At 42.0% G+C, this 20,505-nt stretch overlaps 1 protein-coding gene across 1 annotated transcript in view; it reads left to right on the top strand.

Moving 5' to 3' along the window:
- Nucleotides 1–20,505, top strand: part of LOC145413760 (glutamate receptor 1-like) — a 406,240-nt gene that overhangs the window by 284,743 nt on the left and 100,992 nt on the right. The window contains exons 5-6 of the mRNA XM_080283451.1: nucleotides 5,093–5,213; nucleotides 17,858–18,022. Coding sequence (XP_080139577.1) covers nucleotides 5,093–5,213; nucleotides 17,858–18,022 — 286 coding nt within the window. The remainder of the gene's footprint in view (nucleotides 1–5,092; nucleotides 5,214–17,857; nucleotides 18,023–20,505) is intronic.

Genomic DNA, 20,505 nt, shown 5'->3' with positions numbered 1-20,505 from the left:
ATCTTTCCAGAGTTGAATACAATCATCTAAAGGTAGTAGTAGTGGTGGTGGCGTTGGTGGTGGCGTTGGTGGTGGTAGTTCCGGGTTGATCTGAAACATGAACCCAGTGAACTGCAGCCTGAAGCTTCGCCCCTGTAGCACACCGTCCTCCTTTCAGGGGATAGTGGGGTAATTGAGGAACGCTTGTATAACAGGGCAGTGAAAGCCACCTAGTTGTAATCGGTGCCACCACATGAAAGCATCCCACCCCAGCACCATCTGAATTTTGGGAGAATAGAATACAAAATACGTCATCAGACTGAAGTGGTTAACCCCTGTACTACGATAGTTAGCATCCATTGCTGAATCAGATAATATGGCAGTGGTAAGAACGGAATTAGAACAAAAAAAAGTTCATGGTGAGGGGGGTTAATTGCTTAGCATATTGTATGCATAAGTAACTTCGTAATATTTAGGTAGTTCAGAATATCATAAAGAATATTGTCTTCAGAATGTTCAAACGTTTATAATAGTAAAAAAAAAATAGTCAGTATTTCATATCAGTGTCATTCCTTTTCTGCCAGCTGTCTAATCGAGGAGTTAACCGATACTCTGTCTTTTAAAAATGCAGCAGGTAAGCTCTAGATTCTAGAGCTTACCTGCTGCATTTTTAAAAGAGTCTAAAAGAGTCTAGAACGGTCTTCCTCAGTCTCGTTCCATCTCCCTATGACTTAGTCCTGTAAACGCAGTGTGATCAAGCACCTTAAAGTTAATGGATCTTAATTCTGATTTTCAAGTATTTCTTGTCCAGCAAAACCTTTTCCAGGTGTTGAGCCTTCTTCTTCTTATATTATTATTATTATTATTATTATTATTATTATTATTCAATACATCTGCAAAATATATTTGAAGGAAATAGCAGTCAGATAGATTATTTTCTGGTTAGGAGGGCCGATAGGAGGTTAGTGAGGGATGTTAAAGTTATAGGAAGTGAGGAATGTGTGCAGCAGCACAAACTATTGATTTGTGATATGGTGCTTAAAGAACAAGTAATGAAAAAGAGGACTTATGTACCTAGGAGGAAAATATGGAAGCTGAAAAACCAAGTAGTAAGGGATGCCTTCTATAGCGAGTTGAGGAGAGTGGTGGCTGAACAGGGAGCTGTAGACAGAGGCGTTAATGAACAGCACAGAGCCCTCAAGAACAATTTCTTGAGAGTTACTGATGTGACATGCGGTTGGACAATTGGACCACCAAGACATAAAGTAACTTGGTGGTGGGATGAGGGTGTAGAAGCTGCAGTTAAGGAGAAAAGAAGGCTTTTCCGGGAATGGAAGATGGGTGGTAGCAAAGAGGAATATTTGGCTGCCAAGCGTAGGGCTAGAAGAGAGGTATACAGGGCAAAGTCTGAGTCACAGAGACTTTTACTTGATAACCTAAATCATGGGGAAGGGAAAAATATGATATTTAGGGTGGCAGGTCAAGTGAAGAGGGATAATCAGGATATTATAGGTGAGCGGTGTGTGAAGAATGATGAAGGAAGGGTAGTGGTGAACAGTGAGGATATTAAAGATGCATGGAGGGAGCATTATAACCGGTTGTTGAATGAGGAGTTTGACTGGGACAGGGAAGGTTTGGAGCCAGCAGATCCAGTGTCTGGCCCTTGGCCTTTGATTGATACTGCTACTGTGAGTGAGGCAATAGGCAGGATGAGGGTGGGGAAGGCAGCAGGTGTGTCTGGGTTGACTGCCTCAGGCGATATAGGGAGTGAGTTTAGTCACTGACCTGATAAATAGGATTATTTATGAGTGTGTTGTCCCAGCTGGTTGGCTGAAGAGTGTAATTGTAAATGTGTATAAAGGGAAGGGTGATACCCTGGAAAGAGGAAATTATAGAGGTATAAAGCTTTTTAGATCAGATAATGAAGGTAATAGAAGAGAGTTTTAGATGGTATGATAATAAAAAGAGTGAATATTGATGAGATGCAGTTTGGGTTTATGCCAGGTAGGGGAGACCACTGATGCTATATTCATTGTTCGTCAGCTTCAGGAAAAATATATTGGTAGGAGAAGGGACCTTTATTTTGTTTTTGTTGATTTGGAAAAGGCTTTTGACAGAGTCCCTAGAGAGGTGGTGAAGTGGGCAATGAGAAAGCTTGGCTTGGAGGAGTGGCTGGTTAGGGTGGTTATTGCTATGTATGTGGGTGCTCACACCCAGGTAAGAGTGAATGGAGATTTGAGTGATGAGTTTTCCGTGAATGTTGGTGTGCATCAGGGGTCAGTCTTGAGTCCCATGTTGTTTATCGTGGTACTTGAAGCCCTTTCACGTGACTTTAGAAACGGACTTCCGTGAGAGTTGTTGTATGCTGATGATTTGGTATTGATTGCAGAGAACGAAAGGGAGGCAGAGGAAAGGTTTAGGAAGTGGAGAGATGGTATGGGGCACAAGAGTTTAAGGGTAAATGCAGATAAAACAAAAGTGATGATATCTAGGGTTGGTGGCGGTACTGTCAAAGACGAGGGAGAGTGGCCATGTGCAGTTTGCCACAAGGGCGTGGGAAGTAATTCCATCTTGTGCAGTGTGTGTGATAAATGGGTTCATAAGAGATGTAGTGGTATCAGAGGTAGACTGCGAGATAATGCTGATTTTATGTGTACGGCGTGTCGGAGTGAGCAGGTGGAGATTGTCAGACGTGAAAGGATTGAACTTGCTGGTGAATCTCTTGAGTGTGTGGAAGAGTTTTGTTATTTGGGAGACATGGTGTGTGCTGGAGGTGGGGCTGGAGCTAGCTCTGTGGCTAGGGTGAGAAGTGGTTGGAAGAAGTTCAGGGAGCTCTTGCCTCTCCTGACATTGAGAGGACTCTCCCTACGTGCTAAGGGGTCTTTGTATGCAGCATGTGTTAGGAGTGTAATGCTGTATGGTAGTGAGACCTGGGCAGTGAAGGAGGAAGATATTCGCCGGCTCAGACGTACAGAAATGACAATGATTAGGTGGATGTCCAGTGCGTCCCTGCGTCCACGGCCGGGAGGGGCTGGGTTTATGATGGAAGAGTTGAGAGGTAGGATGGGACTGGAGTGTATTGGTGTTGTGATGAGGAGAGGTAGATTGAGATGATTTGGACATGTGGAGAGGATGGGGGATGATAATTGGGTGAGGAAGGTGAGAAGTGTTAACCCGCCCCATCCCGTCGACGTATGGGTACGTTGCAACAATTTGCATTTGCCAGTCCCGGCGACGTACCAGTACGTCATGCAATTGCAAGGTCCCTAATTTGCACAATTTTCAATTTTCGCACATGATTTTTCGTATGTATACACGGGACACCTTCCTCTATTCCTCTACAAGATGCCAAGCAGGGACAATGCCTTACACTGCATAACCTCCCCCTTCCCCCCCTCACACCATTGTCTTGGCAAAGGACCTGTTACCAGTGACCTGCCTAGTAAAGATATTCAGGGCCAGAATGATTCCCCAATCGATAACAATGTGGAGTACAATGTTTACATAGCATTAGAAGAAGAAACGACCAGAAATAATGATCAGGTAATGTGGCAAAAAAAGGTCAGGTATGGTGATTAGTTAGTGAGTGAATCAATGCTTATAATGCCTTTATTACTGCTTGAAAACCAATATACTCACATACTACATATACATTCGTACCAAGTAAATAAATAAATACCGTTTATGAGTGGATAAAATAGTTACCCTCCCATAGAACTCGTTTTCTTTGGTGCCAGCATGTTAGAAAACCCACTCAGGTAAGGAGGAACTCCTACCTGGATTGGGCACTTTAAACCTCAGGTGAGCGATTTCTCTATGAATTTTCGATGTTTCTTACCCAAAGCGAAGGTTTTAGCCAAAAAAAAAATTTAAATACCTCGGGACTGGGGGATGTCGGAGGTGCGGAAAAACTCGGGACGTGACGGGTTAATGTTGGGGGTGGGGTTATGAGGGGTAGACCAAGAAAGACATGGGACGAGGTCATTAAGTGTGACCTCAGGGTTAAGGGACTGAACAGGGAGGCTGCAATGGATCGTGCAGCGTGGAGAGCCGCCATTAGGTGACCAAGGCCGACACATGCAAGCATGTTGGAGCCTTTAAAAACGAACTAAACGAACGAAGCCGATCACTGGAACATTTTTTTTTTAAGTTTGAAATGCGTTTGAAAAAGACTGAAATGAATGTATTTTTAGCACCAGGTTTCAAAGAGCATATTACACAAATTCAGAGCAAAGATATATGACTAGCAGTGGAGCAGAAATAGGGAAGGAGATGTAGATGGTCTTGGCGTTGAAGTGGCGTCGGCGTCAAAGTGGTGTCGATGTTGAAGTGGAGTCGGCGTTAAAGTGACGTTGGCATTGAAGTGGTGTTGACGGTGAGGATGGTGGTCTTGGCGTAGAAGTGAGATAGTTGAGTTTGCTGAAAGGCTTGATCCAGGAAGGGAAGAAGCGTCAACGTGAATGGGAGATCCTTATACTCTTCATGTCATGAAGCCAGATGTGTAACCTGATAGAAGATGGAAAATACAGGTGGGGTATCATGGGGAGAGGTGGGACAGAAGAGAAGGACAGAAAAGAGAGAGAGACTGGAGACAAAAAAGCCTCTTTTAGTCGCCTTTTACGACAAGCATAGATAGTGATTAAGTATCCCTCCCCTCGTCTCCCAGGGGGATTGAAAAAAGTTCCATGCCAAACTTGACCTTGATGTGAAAAGTAAATATGTATCAAATTTACATGCGATACACGGGAATACAGGTTTTGAAATATAGGAAAGTTGCCAAATAAGCTCCCCATATGTTTCAAGTGAATTAAATGAAAAATTACACTTTCGAACTGACATATCGCTCAACTGTAGAATTGAGTAAATACGAAACTTTAAATAACATTCTCGAAATATTGTTTGGCTTCTAACACTGCATCACTGGTTTTTCAAAATAATTTCTCTTTCTCGTTATATCGGAAGGAATGAAATATTTTTGTGTCCATTGTATACATAAAAAAGCAATAGCCGAGGACATTAATGTTTGTATATTGTAAATCTTTCAGTAGCCAGTAGTCGAACCCAGTAATATGAATCTGTTGACTTGTAATTCTTTCTCACCGTTATCTTTCAGGTGGACCCAAAAGTACGTGGTGTTGGACTGCAGCACGGAGATGGCCAAGAGTCTTATCATTGGCCATGTAAAGGACGTGCATATGGGTCGACGCAACTACCACTACCTTATGTCCGGCCTTGTGAGTACCACCGCCACCACCCTCCCTCACAATCCTACTTCCGCCCTAACCCCCACCCCTCTCACAAATCGACTCCCACCCACCACCCACCCTCACATTCCTCTCTTCCTCCACACCAGGCCTCACACTCCCTCCGTTATTCTTATATCCCGTCGTAAGTACAGCTTCTCATCTCGCCACCTCAGCTCCTCCTTTATCATCCCATACCACTCCTACTCGGTTTACCCTTTGTTTCTCTTCAGGATTGTGGCTGGGGACTTGGATATAACGTAGAATGTTCCGGTTCGTGGTCAGGGAGAAAATTTACATCAGTCTCCTTATATCTTTATTTGCACTTACGACGCCACCCTCACCTCTGCAGCTTCCCTATATCTTCCCCATCTTATCGTTTCTCGTACTCTTGTGCACTGGATAAGGATAAATCTACCTGTTTGTCTATTGACTCTCCATCTATCGTTCCCTTATCATTTATCACCTTATATTTATTTTAGTCTCCCTTTCACCCCGTAGCTCCATGTGCCTCATCAAGACTCGTGTTTCCAACAAAAAGCATAAATGCATCTTTTCTGTTTTACTTCTCATTAACTATCCTTTATTTCTCTCTCGCCACATTGACCATTTCTGTTTTACTTTTTGTTCATTTTCTTCATTTTTCTCTCTGTTTTCACCTTTCCTGTTTTACTTCCCCTATATTATTTCTTCATAATTTCTCTCTCCACTTTCACTGGTTACTCCGGACCTCCATCCCTCATGATTTATCACTTCACACTTGCCTCCTGGTCAGCTTACCCTCCCCACACCCCTTAATGACACTCAGAATGTCGCATATGCTTCTCCATCTTTTCTCTCTTCATCTACCCTTATCATGTATTACCCAACTCCTGCCTCTTATTTTATTATCACCACACACCTGCCTCATATCATTTATCACCTCACTCCTGCCCCATATATCATTTATCATCTCATTCCTTCCTGTTATATCATTTATTACCTCACTCCTGCCTCTTATATCATTTATCACCTCACTCCTGCCTCTTATACCATTTATCGCCTGACTCCTGCCTGTTATATCATTTATCACCTCATTCCTGCCTCTTATATCATTTATCACCTCATTCCTGCCTCTTATACCATTTGTCGCCTGACTCCTGCCTCTTGCGTCATTTATCACCTCACTCCTGCCTCTTATTTATCACCTCACTCCTGCCTCGTATATCATTTATCACCACACTCCTGCCTGTTATCACCTCACTCAAGACCTCTACCGTTATCATTTATCACCCACCCTAATCTTTTTTTACCTCTTTTTTGCCTCTCATCACCTTACCTAAGCCCCCCTCTCTATCCAAATCCCGTTTTCTTCGAGTCACACAGCCAACCACTTCAGTTTAATTGCTACTTAGAGGTGGAAATTGGACCTTCCCTACGACACTTGTATTCTCCTTCGCTAAATATTTTCATAACTCCTCTTCCCAAGCGGTTTATGTTACATTTTACACCTTCCATAACGTCTTTCGCTAAGCAGTTTATCTACATCTTACACTTTTCATACGTTCTCTCCCGAAGCGATTTATTTTGCTTCTTAAACCCATCGTAACACCTCTCCCTTTCGTAACTCCTCATCGTAAGCGATGTATTTTGCATTTTACACCATTCGTAACTCCTTGAACAATTTATTTTATATACATCTTGCGCCTTTCTTAACGGCTCTTCTTAAGCGATTTATTCTATATACATCTTACACGTTTCATAACTCCTCTCCCAAAGCGATTCCTTTTACTTATTAAACCTTTCGTACCTTCTGTTCACAAGGGATTTATTTTGCATCATACATCTTACTTTTATGTAGGCTATACGGTATGTGTTCAGTATCTACACATTTTGGTTCAGTAACCCCCACAAGATGCACAGGCGACATCGTAGAGCTTGATCCTTAGTTATCAGTGTCTGTCCTGCATCATTTATTCATTAATTACTACACTGCCACACCCACTCCCACACCAACAGACTGAGCCATCCCCACAACACACAAAATACAATCAGAAGAGTTTCTAGTGAGTGCAGTTTAAGGCCCTCTCCCACTTCGGCGAAAGTGGGGAAGATAAAGTCACGATGTGTCAAAAATCCTTAATCGTGGGTATTCGTGATCAAAATCTTGTCCATTCGTGGCATGTCACCGATACGTCGCATGAGGTGGAAATTTGTCGTGGGGGGCCATGACGTTTTCATGCTGCATGAAAACATTGTGGCCCTCCACGATTTTGTAAAATTTCTCAGATTAGTCGTTGACAACAAGGCAACGCCTCAGCGACGTCGGCGATTACCCGGTGTATAAACCGCATATGATCGCCGACATCGGCGAGGTGTCGGCGGTGAAAAAAAACGTTGAGATGTCGTACGGTCATACGGCGAACCGTCGGCAATGTAACAGCAATGCATCGGTGAGGTTAATACGACATAGCTTACGTAAACCGTACGATACGTACCGGGTTGTACGACAGTAATATTTCATCTTATGAATGTCGGTGATATATCGCCGACATTTCGCGGATGAACCGTCGATTAATCGCCTTAAATACGCCAATGACGGCGAGGCACCTGCGATGGCCTCGGCGTTTTGTCTGCGAGGTGCGTGCGATTTATTCCGCATTGGCGCCGATGCATTCACCGACACATCGACGATATATCGTCGACAGCACGCCGCCGTTGTACCTTTATTGCCATTGAATCGCCGTAAAAAAAAACGTTAAAATTTGAATTTAGAATAATGCTTGCGCATTACGCCGACATATCGGCGATATGTCGGCTACTAGTCGCTGGTTATACCGTATACTCCGCCGAGGTGTCGGCGTTTTGTCGTACTGGTGTTGCCGGTATTACGCCGACACCACGATTCTTGGTCAGAGTCGTCGACACATCACCGACTTCGGCCACGATTTTCATTGTGGCTTCATCGTGCCTATTTACGCCGAAGTGGGAGAGGGCCTTTATTGTGGGTATTCGTGATCAAAGTCTTGTCCATTCGTGGCATGTCGCCGATACGTCGGACGAGGTGGAAATTTATCGTGGGGGGCCACGACGTTTTCATGCTGCATGAAAACGTCGTGGCCCTTCACGATTTTGTAAAATTTCGGTGATTAGTCGTTGACAACAAGCCGACGCCTCGGCGACGTCGGCGATTACCCGGCGTATAAACCGCGTATGATCGCCGACATCGGCGAGGCGTCAGCGGTGAAAATAACCGTTGAGATGTCGTACGGTTATACAGCGAAGTGTCGGCAATGTATCGGCGATGCATCGGTGAGGTTAATACGACATAGCCTACGTAAACCGTACGATACGTACCGGGTTGTGTGACAGTAATATTTCATCTTATGAATGTCGGTGATATATCGCCGACATGTAGGCGAACTCAGAGGAATAACGTCGCGCCTCTTGCGCCGATGCATTTGCCGACACATCGACGATACATCGTCGACAGCACGCCGCCGTTGTACCTTTATCGCCGTTGAATCACCGTAAAAAAAAAACGTTAAAATTTGAATTTAGAATAATGCTTGCGCATTACGCCGACATATCGCCGATATGTCGGCTACTAGTCGCCGGTTATATCGTATACTCCGCCGAGGTGTCGGCGTTTTGTCGTACTGGTGTCGCCGGTATTATGCCGACACCACGATTCTTGGTCAGAGTCGTCGACACATCACCGACTTCGGCCACGATTTTCATCGTGGCTTCATCGTGCCTATTTACGCCGAAGTGGGAGAGGGCCTTTATAAGTCACCCTGTACCACCACCACCACCGCCGCCGCAGTCGCCACCACCACCACCACCACCACCACCACCACCATTTTCTCCTGTGTCTATGTCTAGTTGATAATTACAGTTCATCAGTTACATGTAAGATGGAAAGATATGATATTCAAAACAAATCGCGGTGGAGGCGTCACGAAATTTCCGATCAACCTATCAGCGGCGTATTCTCGTTTGTTTGGCTCTTTTAACACCTTTTTCTTAGCGGTTTATTTTGCCCATTTCGCCTATATATTTTGTCTTATTGGTAATTGAGGTGGGGATTGGAGTTAATTAGTGATGTGGGTAGCGAGGATATTTGGGAAATGATGGGAAAGGGTGTAGAAAGGAAGGGAGGGAAGGGGAAGGGAAGGAGAGGAAGATGGAGGAGAAGAGCGGTAAGGATGGGAGAGGGAATGAAGGAAGAAGGGCAAAAGAGAGAGAGAGAGAGAGAGAGAGAGAGAGAGAGAGAGAGAGAGATTTTCAAATATCGACAATCGTAGTAAAAGAAAAAAAAAAACTTTCCGACAGCATCACATACATAGTCCACTCCTTAAAAATATGCAAAGCAAATTAAAAAAGTAAAGAAAACCTAGAAAAACCGTACTGTGATACCAAGACCGAAATTAATCCCTTCTATGTGGCCAGTCTGTGAAAACAGGTGATATTTGTGTTTTTAGAGAGGTAAAAATATACGATTAGTGAATAAGAAAATTAATCTCAAAGCCGACTTGGTGAATTAACCATTTCGTGCATATCAGGTGTTTTTGTACCTAAACTCTCGCACGTGACAGGTAAATGAACTCTCTAACTCCTCTCGTTCTAAGGTCTCTACGGAGCTGAATCTGAATGTAGCAAGAATTTAAAACGTCATCGGCGTGAAATGGTTAGAAAAACAAGTATTAATAAATTTGGTTAGTGAATGCCGCGGAGCACTCCACCTAACACTAATTAAAGGTAAATTAGAAAATAAAATACTGTGGTGGTCCTGGACAGGTCAAATAAATTAACCGTATGATTTAATTAAGATAAGCAAACTTTAATTTTGACGGCAGTAAAATACTCATTAAAAGGGCTGTCTCTGTCGTATTTAAAATCAAATATTTGTCCCTCCTCTCTCAGCGCCAGGTGATGGTGGTGGTTGGGGGGGGGGGAGCAGCGAGGGAGGAATTACTGTCCCGTCATCTGGGCTACTAAGTTATCTTCTCTGTGCAGTTCCAGATGACACTCTTCCCCGTTTCCTTGATCGTTGTCATCGTGGGGAGCTTCGGAGACGTCAAATGAGACGCTGTGTGGGGGAGTATAGCAGGGTACCTTAATGGACTCCATGGTGTGTGGAGGTTTGGTTGCTGGGTGAACGTCACATCTGAGTCTCCACTCTATTCTGTCCTCTCCCCCCCCCCCCTCCACCTTAGATCCCTGTCACTGCCTCAACTAATTTTGCAGGGCCCTTTTCTTCTACTGATGCTTCTTCCTTCCTTTTCTCCTTTCCTCCCTATTCCATCTTCTGCTCTAAAAAGAGTGGAATTTTCCATATTCGTAAAAATTTTCATCAGTAGCCTTCAGCATGTTACAGCATTAAGGATCAGGGCCTGTGCACTGTTGGTCTGGCCAATTGTGGGGACCATGGTTGTTCGGCACCACCCAGGTGTGTGGATCTGTGCATATGCGGAACTGCTAATAAGCTACAGCCGCGGATCCGTGGATGCCGTTGCTTTGTGGGTGGACTTGTTGTTGCTATCCCTTCCTGGAAAGGGCAGGGAGTGCTTGCTTGGAACTTGGACCCTGCTTGTGGAAATGGCCGAGCCTCTAGACTCCGGGTTCTGCTCACGCGATCCTTTCTTTTTCAGCAGTTATGTTGAGCCTTTTCCTTACCATCTAAGATTGTGGAAAATGTCTCCAGTTCTTCCTGCCTCATTTCTGCTGATGTTTTGACCCTGATGATGACCCTGGCTTCTCTTGATGATACGTTTCTGGCTCTTCCCGCTGTTTCCCAACCTGTACTCACCTCTTCTGTTTCTTCCCACTTAACTACGCCAGTTTCCACCTCACTGTCCCCTACTCCGACATCTCTGTCCACCTGTTCATCTTACATAGTAACTTCTGAACCTTATTTGCCTCCACCCTCTCCTCCATCTACCCTTCCTGTTCTTCGGATTCCTTGTCCCATTCTCATATTTCTTCCCTGCTCACTAACCTTGTCTTGACCATCTCTCTTTTCGGGCCCCAGACCTTGTCTCAGTATTTTAACGTCACCTCACAAACGGATGATCACTAGCTTCATCTCTCTCTGTTACATAAGGTAGGCACTGATGTTACGTCCTTTGTGTGACCCAATGGGTCTCATCATCTTAAAGTGTTCAGTGCAACCCTACCAAAAAAAGTTAAATCTTTAGTTGATCCATCCGGCATTCCAAGCACAGTCTCACCAGATGCACAGTTAATTTCGTCTATACGCACTGTCAGTCTTCCCTCTTTCTTCTCTTTGGGTAATCAAAATTTTGCTTACTGTTCTGAGAATATTCGATTCATTCTTTCTAACAGCAACTTCCAAAACTCTCTGTACATTGTTACATCAGTCATTTTCATGGACGCCATCTATAACCAGCTAACATTGCTAAAACTGTATTTGAATCTCACAATCTTTCCTCTTCAGTTAATAGAAATCTATTAACCACTTTCAGTCTAGTGCCATATTTGTTTATTTATTTATTTATCTTTCCCTTCCCGGCGGCATATGACCCTGGCAGTTGCGCCGCCAGATTTTAATTATTTGCAATCAATCAGTCAATCTTATCTTTCCCTTCACCATCAGAGGAAGATAAGGATCTACGAGTATTTACAGGAGCATTCATAAGTGTTTCTTTCCTTCCCAGAGTCACGCACCAGCAATGCAGTAAAAAGAGTGGTAAAGTCAGTAGAAAAAAATTGTTTTGCCTTTTATTTAATCCCAAGTATATAAAGTTGAGTGCTTAAATGGAATCTGATGGGTTGTTAGATGCCACTTGGAGACTCAAAAAAAGAACTTCTGGATAAGATAGCAGACTACGAGGTGCTACCCAAAAGTTTCTGAAATTTGAAAGCAGGGCAGAAACCGCTGGTCATACAGTGTGTGGATACTAGGTGGCGGTGCATGTACGCTTTGTTTGTTACTGTGTCAAGTGGCATTGTGCAGGGTGGATGCATTTGCTGAATGTTTGTGTGCTTTCATCATTGCGTTTGGGTTAATTTGCAAATTTTGTGAACTATAAAATGGAGGATGTGAAAGAGCAACGTGTTTGCTTCAAGTTTTGTGTGAAACTCGGGAATAGCGTGGCATAAACTCATAAAATGGTAAAACAAGCATTTGGTGACAGTGCTTTAGGGGTTATACAAACCTATGACTGGTTTAAGCGTTTTAAAAATGGACAAACGTTAACAGATGATGGTGCACGTTTTGGTCGCCCTTCCATCAGTTCAGCTCCTGACAATGTGGCCAAAGTTAGTGCAACCATCCTCAGTGATCGCAGTACAATCCTTGATGTTTGTGACATTGTTAGCCAATCGTATGGAACTTGCCAACGCATTTTGTCTGGCGATGTGAGGCAAAAACGCCCAGACAAGTGGTGCTCTAACAAATGGGTGTTGCACCATGACAGTGCACCCATGCAGACAGGCCATGTTGTTCAGCAGTTTTTGGTATATAAAAAATAAATAAATAAACATGCTGGTTCTCCCCCACCCCCCCATATTCACCAGATTTGGCCTCCTGTGATTTTTTCCTCTTTCTGAAAATGGAAATCCAGCTGGAAGGACTAAGATTTGATACCATTGCGAATATCCAGGTGAAAATCACAGACATTGCTGAACAAGTTGATGCTCAAGGACTTCAGGAATGCATTCTGATCGTGGTAGAAACACTGGGATCGATGCCCAAGGATACTACTTTGAAGTGGACAGTGGTGAGTAGGACTTGACCAAATCTATATTCCTTCTTTATTCAAATTTCTGGAACTTGTGGGTAGCACTTTGTAAAATAGATGATATAATAACTACGGTTTAAAAGCAAAAATGGATAGAGGCTGGCCACGTCCATTGTAGAACAGATAGCAGATGGACAACCCAAATAAATAATTTGCCAAACTGAAATGGAGTGAGGGGGTCAAGCAGAGAACAAAATGGCGACATGAAATTCAGAGATTCACTTGGATTTGATGGAACAGGCTAGCAGCCAGATTATCTGAGTGGAAAATACAAGCCAATGTATTCACCCGCGAATGTGAATTGCCTTCCGTCACCCAAAAAGTAGATCAGTAATCCTGACAATCAGAGGCATATCATTGCATCTTCACCAAAATATGAAAAATTAGTCGTAGTATTTCAGTGTTACTCCTGTTATGTATCTCGCTAGCATTCCAAAGCCTGAAATCGGGTATTATTTTGGTGAAGGTTATTGAGTACAACAGGCTTTTGAAGCATTTCTAATACTTACGCTTTAAGCAGCCGTTCTCTTCGTTGAGGGTATGATAGAAAATGGCAAATAATGGCAAACTGAAAGAAGGAGTTAAGGGGTAGTTCTTGCAGATTTCTCTGGCAGTCGGAGGTATACCATCACAGCTTTGCCAGAATTGTTAACAAGCAAGCCATATATCCCGGGATACTGCCCACAGTTTGGATACAATTTGCCCACTTGATTTTTTTAATATTTTGGCCAAACACACACACACACACACACACACACACACACACACACACACACACACACACACACACACACACACACACACACACATGAGGACCTGGCAGAGAGTACAATTCAGAGTATAAGATCATTGCTACATAAAATGGAAGAGAAATCGGAAAGAATTATACTAACTGGGGACTTCAATACAAATATAAATTGGAATACTCTAGATATAAATAGCCAAGAAAGCTGTTGGGACCAAAAGCTCCTGGATCTCGTACAAGAGTTTTTCTTAACGCAACATGTGAGGGAAACCACCAGAAAAAGAGGGCTTGATGTACCTTCAGTGCTAGATCTAATATTTACTAGGCAAGAAAATGATATTGACAGTTTAATATACCACTCTCCACTTGGCAAAAGCGATCATGCAGTACTAAATTATAACTTCAGGATAGCATATGACATAGTAAACAGCAATGACAGTTACAGAAAGAGCCTAAACTATAAAAAGGGAAATTATCAAGACCTAAAGAAGTATTTCTTAGAAATTGATTGGGAAAATGAGCTTAGAGGACAAGATTTAAATGCTGTATATAAAAAATTTTGTGAATTTTATGAAATAGGAGTCCAGAAGTACATCCCACAGCACAAAGAAGCAGATAAGAAAATACAGAAATGGTTCAATACAAAATGTAAAAAATCAAAAGAAAGAAGAGATTTGTTGTGGAATAGATACAGAAGACACAATAGTGAAAGGGCGAATAATAATTACAAACAGGCAAGAAACGACTATACAAGAATAAGGAGGGAAGCCCAAAAACAGTTTGAGGAGGATATAATAAATAAAAGTAGTGATCAACCAAAGCTGTTTTATAGCTATATCAGAAGCAAAACCAAAGTAAAAGATATAATACAATCCATTACGGACGAGGGAATCACTTATACACAAGAGAAAGATATTTGTGAAGCACTAAATAAGAATTTCCAATTAGTTTTTACAAAAGAAAAAAATTTTGAGAGGGACTATGTGGAATACGCATGTCCACACATACTACGAGATATACAAATAGCAGAAAAAGTAATACAGGGGGAGTTAAGTAGATTAGACAGAGGAAAAGCAAGTGGTCCTGATGAAATTTCATGTTGGGTATTACGAGAATGTGCAAAGGAGTTAAGTAAACCATTATTTATAATTTTCAAGAAATCCTTGAGTCAAGGTAAACTACCTGATATTTGGAAAAAAGCAAATATTGTCCCCTTATTCAAGAAAGGAAATAGACAAAATCCACTCAACTACCGACCAGTATCACTGACCAGTGTTGTAAGCAAGGTATTAGAAAAACTTATAAGAAAAGCTTGGGTAAATCATCTAGAAGAACACAGTATGATAACAGAAAGACAGTTTGGTTTCAGAAAAGGAAAATCATGTGTTACTAATCTGTTGAGCTACTATGACAGAGTAACAAACACAATACAGGAAAGGGAAGGATGGGTGGACAGTATCTATTTAGATTTCAAGAAAGCTTTGACACAGTACCACGCCAAAGACTTTTATGGAAACTGTACCATCAAGGAGGAATTCGAGGCAAACTGTTTTGTTGGATGCAAGACTTTCTCATAAAAAGAGAAATGAGGACAGTACTAAGAGGAAACTACTCATCATGGAAAGAAGTGACTAGTGGAGTACCACAGGGTTCAGTGCTGGCACCAATCATGTTTTTAGTGTATATAAATGATATAAATAGTAACACTGGAAATGAGAGCTATCTGAATATGTTTGCAGATGATGCAAAAATACAAAGGAGAATTACTAACACAGACTCTTGCAAAGAGCTACAAGAAGAATTAAATAAACTTCATGAATGAAGTAGTACATGGCAAATGGAATTCAATGTGGACAAGTGTCATGTAATCAAGTTTGGTAAAAGTGGAAAAAGACCTGATTGGGATTATAAGTTAGGAAATAAAACCCTATACACATCAGAAAGAGAGAAAGACCTAGGTGTGATTATCAATAACAGACTATCTCCGGCTGACCACATCAGCGAGAAGGTACGGAACATGTATACACTGCTTGCAAATATGAGAATAGCATTCACATACATAAATGAAGACATGCTAAGAAGGATAATAACATCATTCATTAGACCAACCCTGGAATATGCATTAGTAGTCTGGAGTCCTCATCTCAAAAAGCATATAGACAAGATTGAAAAAGTTCAAAGGGCCGCTACAAGATGGATACCAAGCTTAAGGGACCTAAGCTACGAAGAAAGACTAAATAAACTGAATCTACCAACTTTACAGGAGAGAAGGAAAAGAGGTGACATGATAATGGTATATAAGTGCATATCAGGAAAAGAGAAAATAGACATAAGTGATTACTTAACATATGGAGAAGCATCAGCAAGAGGACACTGCAAAACACTGCATAAGAAGAGAGGTGATAAAGACGTAAGGAAATTCAGTTTCCCAAACAGAGCAATTGATCAATGGAATGCCCTACCGAATGAAATAGTGTGTGCCAAAACAATTCACAAATTTAAGGATATGTACGATAACTATGGTTTAAGACACGGGACAGTACGAACTTGACTCATTCCTGTAAAGATACAATTAGGTAAGAACAATTAGATAAGGTAAGAACACACACACACACACACACACACACACACACAAAACTATACAAAAAGAGAGGTAATAAAGACTTAACGAAATTCAGTTTCCCCAGTAGAGCAATAGATCAGTGGATTGCACTACCGAATGAAACAGTGTGTGCCAAAACTATTAAAAAATTCAAAGATATGTACGATAAAAATGGTTCAAAACACACACACACACACACACACACACACACACACACACACACACACACACACACACATTCTCCCATTTAGCCACCAGTAAGTCCTGATTGGTAATTAAAAAGGATAATTCCTGGTAGATTTTCCATAAACTGCCTAAAGTCGTCATGTTGTAGCTTGGGTAGAACATTGCTGCAATAGGCGAGCTAAAAATATGCATATAATAATAATGATAATAATAACAATAATAATAATAATAATAACTCTCGAAAGACCCCCTTCGACCGTTTGATCCGCCAGCATTTATCCATTTTTCGGAACTTTTTTCGAACTAAATGGGTATGAATAAACTTGTGGTAAGGATCGAAGAAAATGGATTTGGCTTTGTTGTCTCCGTTACAGAAAACAAACTTGTGAGGGGTACCTGTTATAAATGTGCAAATGAACTATTTAAAGGAACAAAAAATAAAAAATGCATAATCTGGAGCACTAGGGAACGTTCCCACAGAGCTCTATCGAAATTGGTTAGGAGGTGTAGCTGGATAAACCCGTTTACAGACAGACAACAGGCCCGTAATATTTACCGTAGATAATAATAATAGTGATATTAAGAAGAATGATGATGGCACAAATAATTGTTCTTCCCAGCCCCATTTCAGTTTCTTCGTTCACCTGCCATCAGAATCATAATGGTTGATAAATAGAGGGCATTAGAGGCTGCCCTCGTCCATTTCAGATAATCGAGTGACAGCTTCCATAGGTAATCACGGTTGTAATGAGGTGTGCGTCTGTGTGCGCGTATGTGCATTCCTGTGTTTCTCTATCCGTCTCTTCGTCTTTCCATCCTGTTGTTATATCTGCCCGCCTACCCATCTGTCCATCCTTCTGTCCGTCCCTCTTTCTATTCATCCATCTGTCCGTCCCTCCATCTATCCAGCCACCTGTCCATCCCTCCATCTATCCATCCATCTGTCCATCCCTCCATCTGTCCGTCCATCAGTACGTCCCTCCATCTGTCCATCGCACCATCTGTACGTCCGTTGCAGTCGATGACCCATAATTTTAATTAGGAGAGCGGTGTTCATATAAGTAATTGCCTATAATTAGTTTGCCTTTCATCTTTTTTTTTTGGGGGAGGGGGAGATGGAATTAGAGAGAGAGAGAGAGATTGCCTTCTGATGTCTGCTATAATGGTCTCTACATCTTTAATCCTCTCGTTCCTCTTCTTGACTTTCTCACACTCACGTTTCCTCCTGCTCCTCCTCCTTCTCGTTATCGTCTTTATCATCTTGTTCTTATTTCATGTCTCGTGTTCTCTTTTTCTTCCTCACTCTCTTTTTCTTCCTCACCCACTCTCTCACTCACACGTATAACCATCCACTCAGGTGATGGACGAGAGGTGGGAGCGTGACGTGAAGGAATACGGTGCCGTCAACATCACCGGGTTCCGTATAGTGGACACGTCCAGCCCCTTCGTCAGGGACTTCCTCAGGACATGGTCTACACTGGATCCAAAGCTGTTCCCGGGCGCTGGCCACGGCTATATCTCGGTGAGTACCCGCTTATTATTATTATTATTATTATTATTATTATTCCCGGGCGCTGGCCACGGCTATATCTCGGTGAGTACCCGGTTATTATTATTATTATTATTATTATTCCCGGGCGCTGGCCACGGCTATATCTCGGTGAGTACCCGCTTATTATTATTATTATTATTATTATTATTATTCCCGGGCGCTGGCCACGGCTATATCTCGGTGAGTACCCGGTTATTATTATTATTATTATTATTATTATTATTATATTCCGGGCGCTGGCCACGGCTATATCTCGGTGACTACCCGGTTGTTGTTATTATTATTATTATTATTATTATTATTATTATTATTATTATTATGGTTATTATTATTCCCGGGCGCTGGTGACGGCTATATCTTGGTTAGTACCCGGTTATTATTTTTATTATTATTATTATTATTATTATTATTATTATTATTATCATCATTATTAAATTCTGTTTATATTTCCCTGTAGGATGTGGTGTTGATTTTTTTTTATTTGTAATAGAATATTTTTATGTAAAGAAGAAAGAACAAAAGGCTAAAAGCCCTCAAAAATGTCACCCCAAAAAGAAAAAACAAAAACAAGATAACAGAGAGCCAAATTCAAGATCCGTTCATTTCGAGATGACTGGACACACTGCGCTTGAAAGGCTGGCGGTCACCGGTAGTAGGAAATACAGACATTGGAAGACAGTTCCAGAGTTGACCTGTTGGATACCTGTGTGTGTGTGTGTAAACACACACACACACACACACACACACACACACTGGTCTATATGTTTTGTCCGCACTCCGTACAGTCGTTTTTCCCTTAGTCATATATTCGTATTCTGCCGCCGTCTTTCCCGCCCTGCTCTGGTATGCACCCTCACCTCGTCTCCTCCTCCCTCTCCACCTCTCTCTTTCCCTCCCTGTCCCACCCCATCCATATTCACAATTTATTCACATTATATTCAACTGCCTTGCCAGCCGCCGCCTCCTTGAATCTCCTCTTTCCCTCCTCCCTGCACTTCCCCTTCCCCTTATCACACGTCACAACTCTACCATTCAAAGTTTCCTCTTATACACCCTTCTTGCTTCTCTGTTCCGTGTTTGGACTGTGGGTATCTCATGGGTAAAATGCACATCGCATATATCAGCCAATCCTTTATTGCAATATCAGGAGTGTTGAGGTCAGGGGATAGGTTCCTAAAGTCCAGACATTAACGGCCAGTGACCAGTCGCTCGTCCCTGAAAAGCAGTAAGTGAACAGTAAGCCCTACCGTTACCATTCTTTAGACGTAACTTTTTAAGGGTCACATGCAGTTGGAGCGCCTTAGTCCACTGTTCCGAATTTGGAAAGTTGTAACAGCGAATCTCATCTTATGTACAACGTAGTGTGGAGGCTACGCTACCGCCGTCCAGTACTTTTAACGATAGATGACAAACCTATTACCCTTGATGGCATTACATAGTTGAAATACCTTCATTGGAACCCTGCACCATGTCCAGGCAATCACACGGACTGGGACGTTCTGACCTTGAGTTTGTGTTCTGTGTAAGTGGGTCAGCAGTTGTCATCATCATTGGTTGCCAACTTGTGATGAGATTTTCCCACACACTTAACACTTAGGCTCCTTTGACTCACACTCACCTGAATTTAGTCACCTTGTTTCAGCTGGGATTGCTGAAAACGTTTCCCTGAATTATTTAAACCATGAGAAAAGTAATAGGATGAGTATTTAAACACTCATGCTCATTACTCACTCTTATTTGAATAAAATCGTTTAGCGTTAACTGAATCAGAGTACGAGAATTACTCCGTCTTAAAAGAAAAATAATCACAAGATAATCATGTCGGAATGTATTGTCTGCTAACTGACATTAGAGGCCATTAAAAAAAAAAAAAAAAAAAAAAAAGGCAATAGCTTGTTTGAACACTTTTAGGTCAGAACAACTCCAGTACTGTATCCCACCTAACACGAAGCGATGTAATTAAGCTGAGCGAGTCACTGGAACATGACAGAATTAATGCTGTGACCATTTGCCCTCTCATGGTTGAAATACATGTACAGTGGTATTCCACTCCAGCCACCGCGACAAGATTTAGGTCCAAGAGAGTAAATCAAAGGGTCCTGAGAGTATTTATGGCCGAATGTTTACGTCCAGAATTTTTTTTTTTTTCCTCTAGGGCTGCTGTAGAAAAATGAATGATGTAATCCCTTCACTGCGGTGACATACTGTATGATTTATTCATGATACCACCAGAGGATTACATTCAGTAAGGGTTTAGTAGTGAATATGTTAAACATAAGCCATTTGTCTTTTAAATACGAATGGATTGTCACAAGCTTAATGTTGTAATCTGGCGGTACTGGTAGCATTAGCATAACAAAAATGACGTTCTTGGGATAATGTGGTGTAGCTGTGAATACATGTTATATATAGAGTATTGTTATAATCATCAGTTCGCTGACACTTCTCTTCCG

The sequence above is a fragment of the Coenobita brevimanus genome, chromosome 1 (genome assembly GCF_032717465.1).
Source record: "Coenobita brevimanus isolate Jiangsu-jjx chromosome 1, ASM3271746v2, whole genome shotgun sequence".
NCBI classification, from domain to species: Eukaryota; Metazoa; Arthropoda; class Malacostraca; order Decapoda; family Coenobitidae; genus Coenobita; species Coenobita brevimanus.
This window is presented reverse-complemented; position numbering and strand designations above follow the sequence as displayed.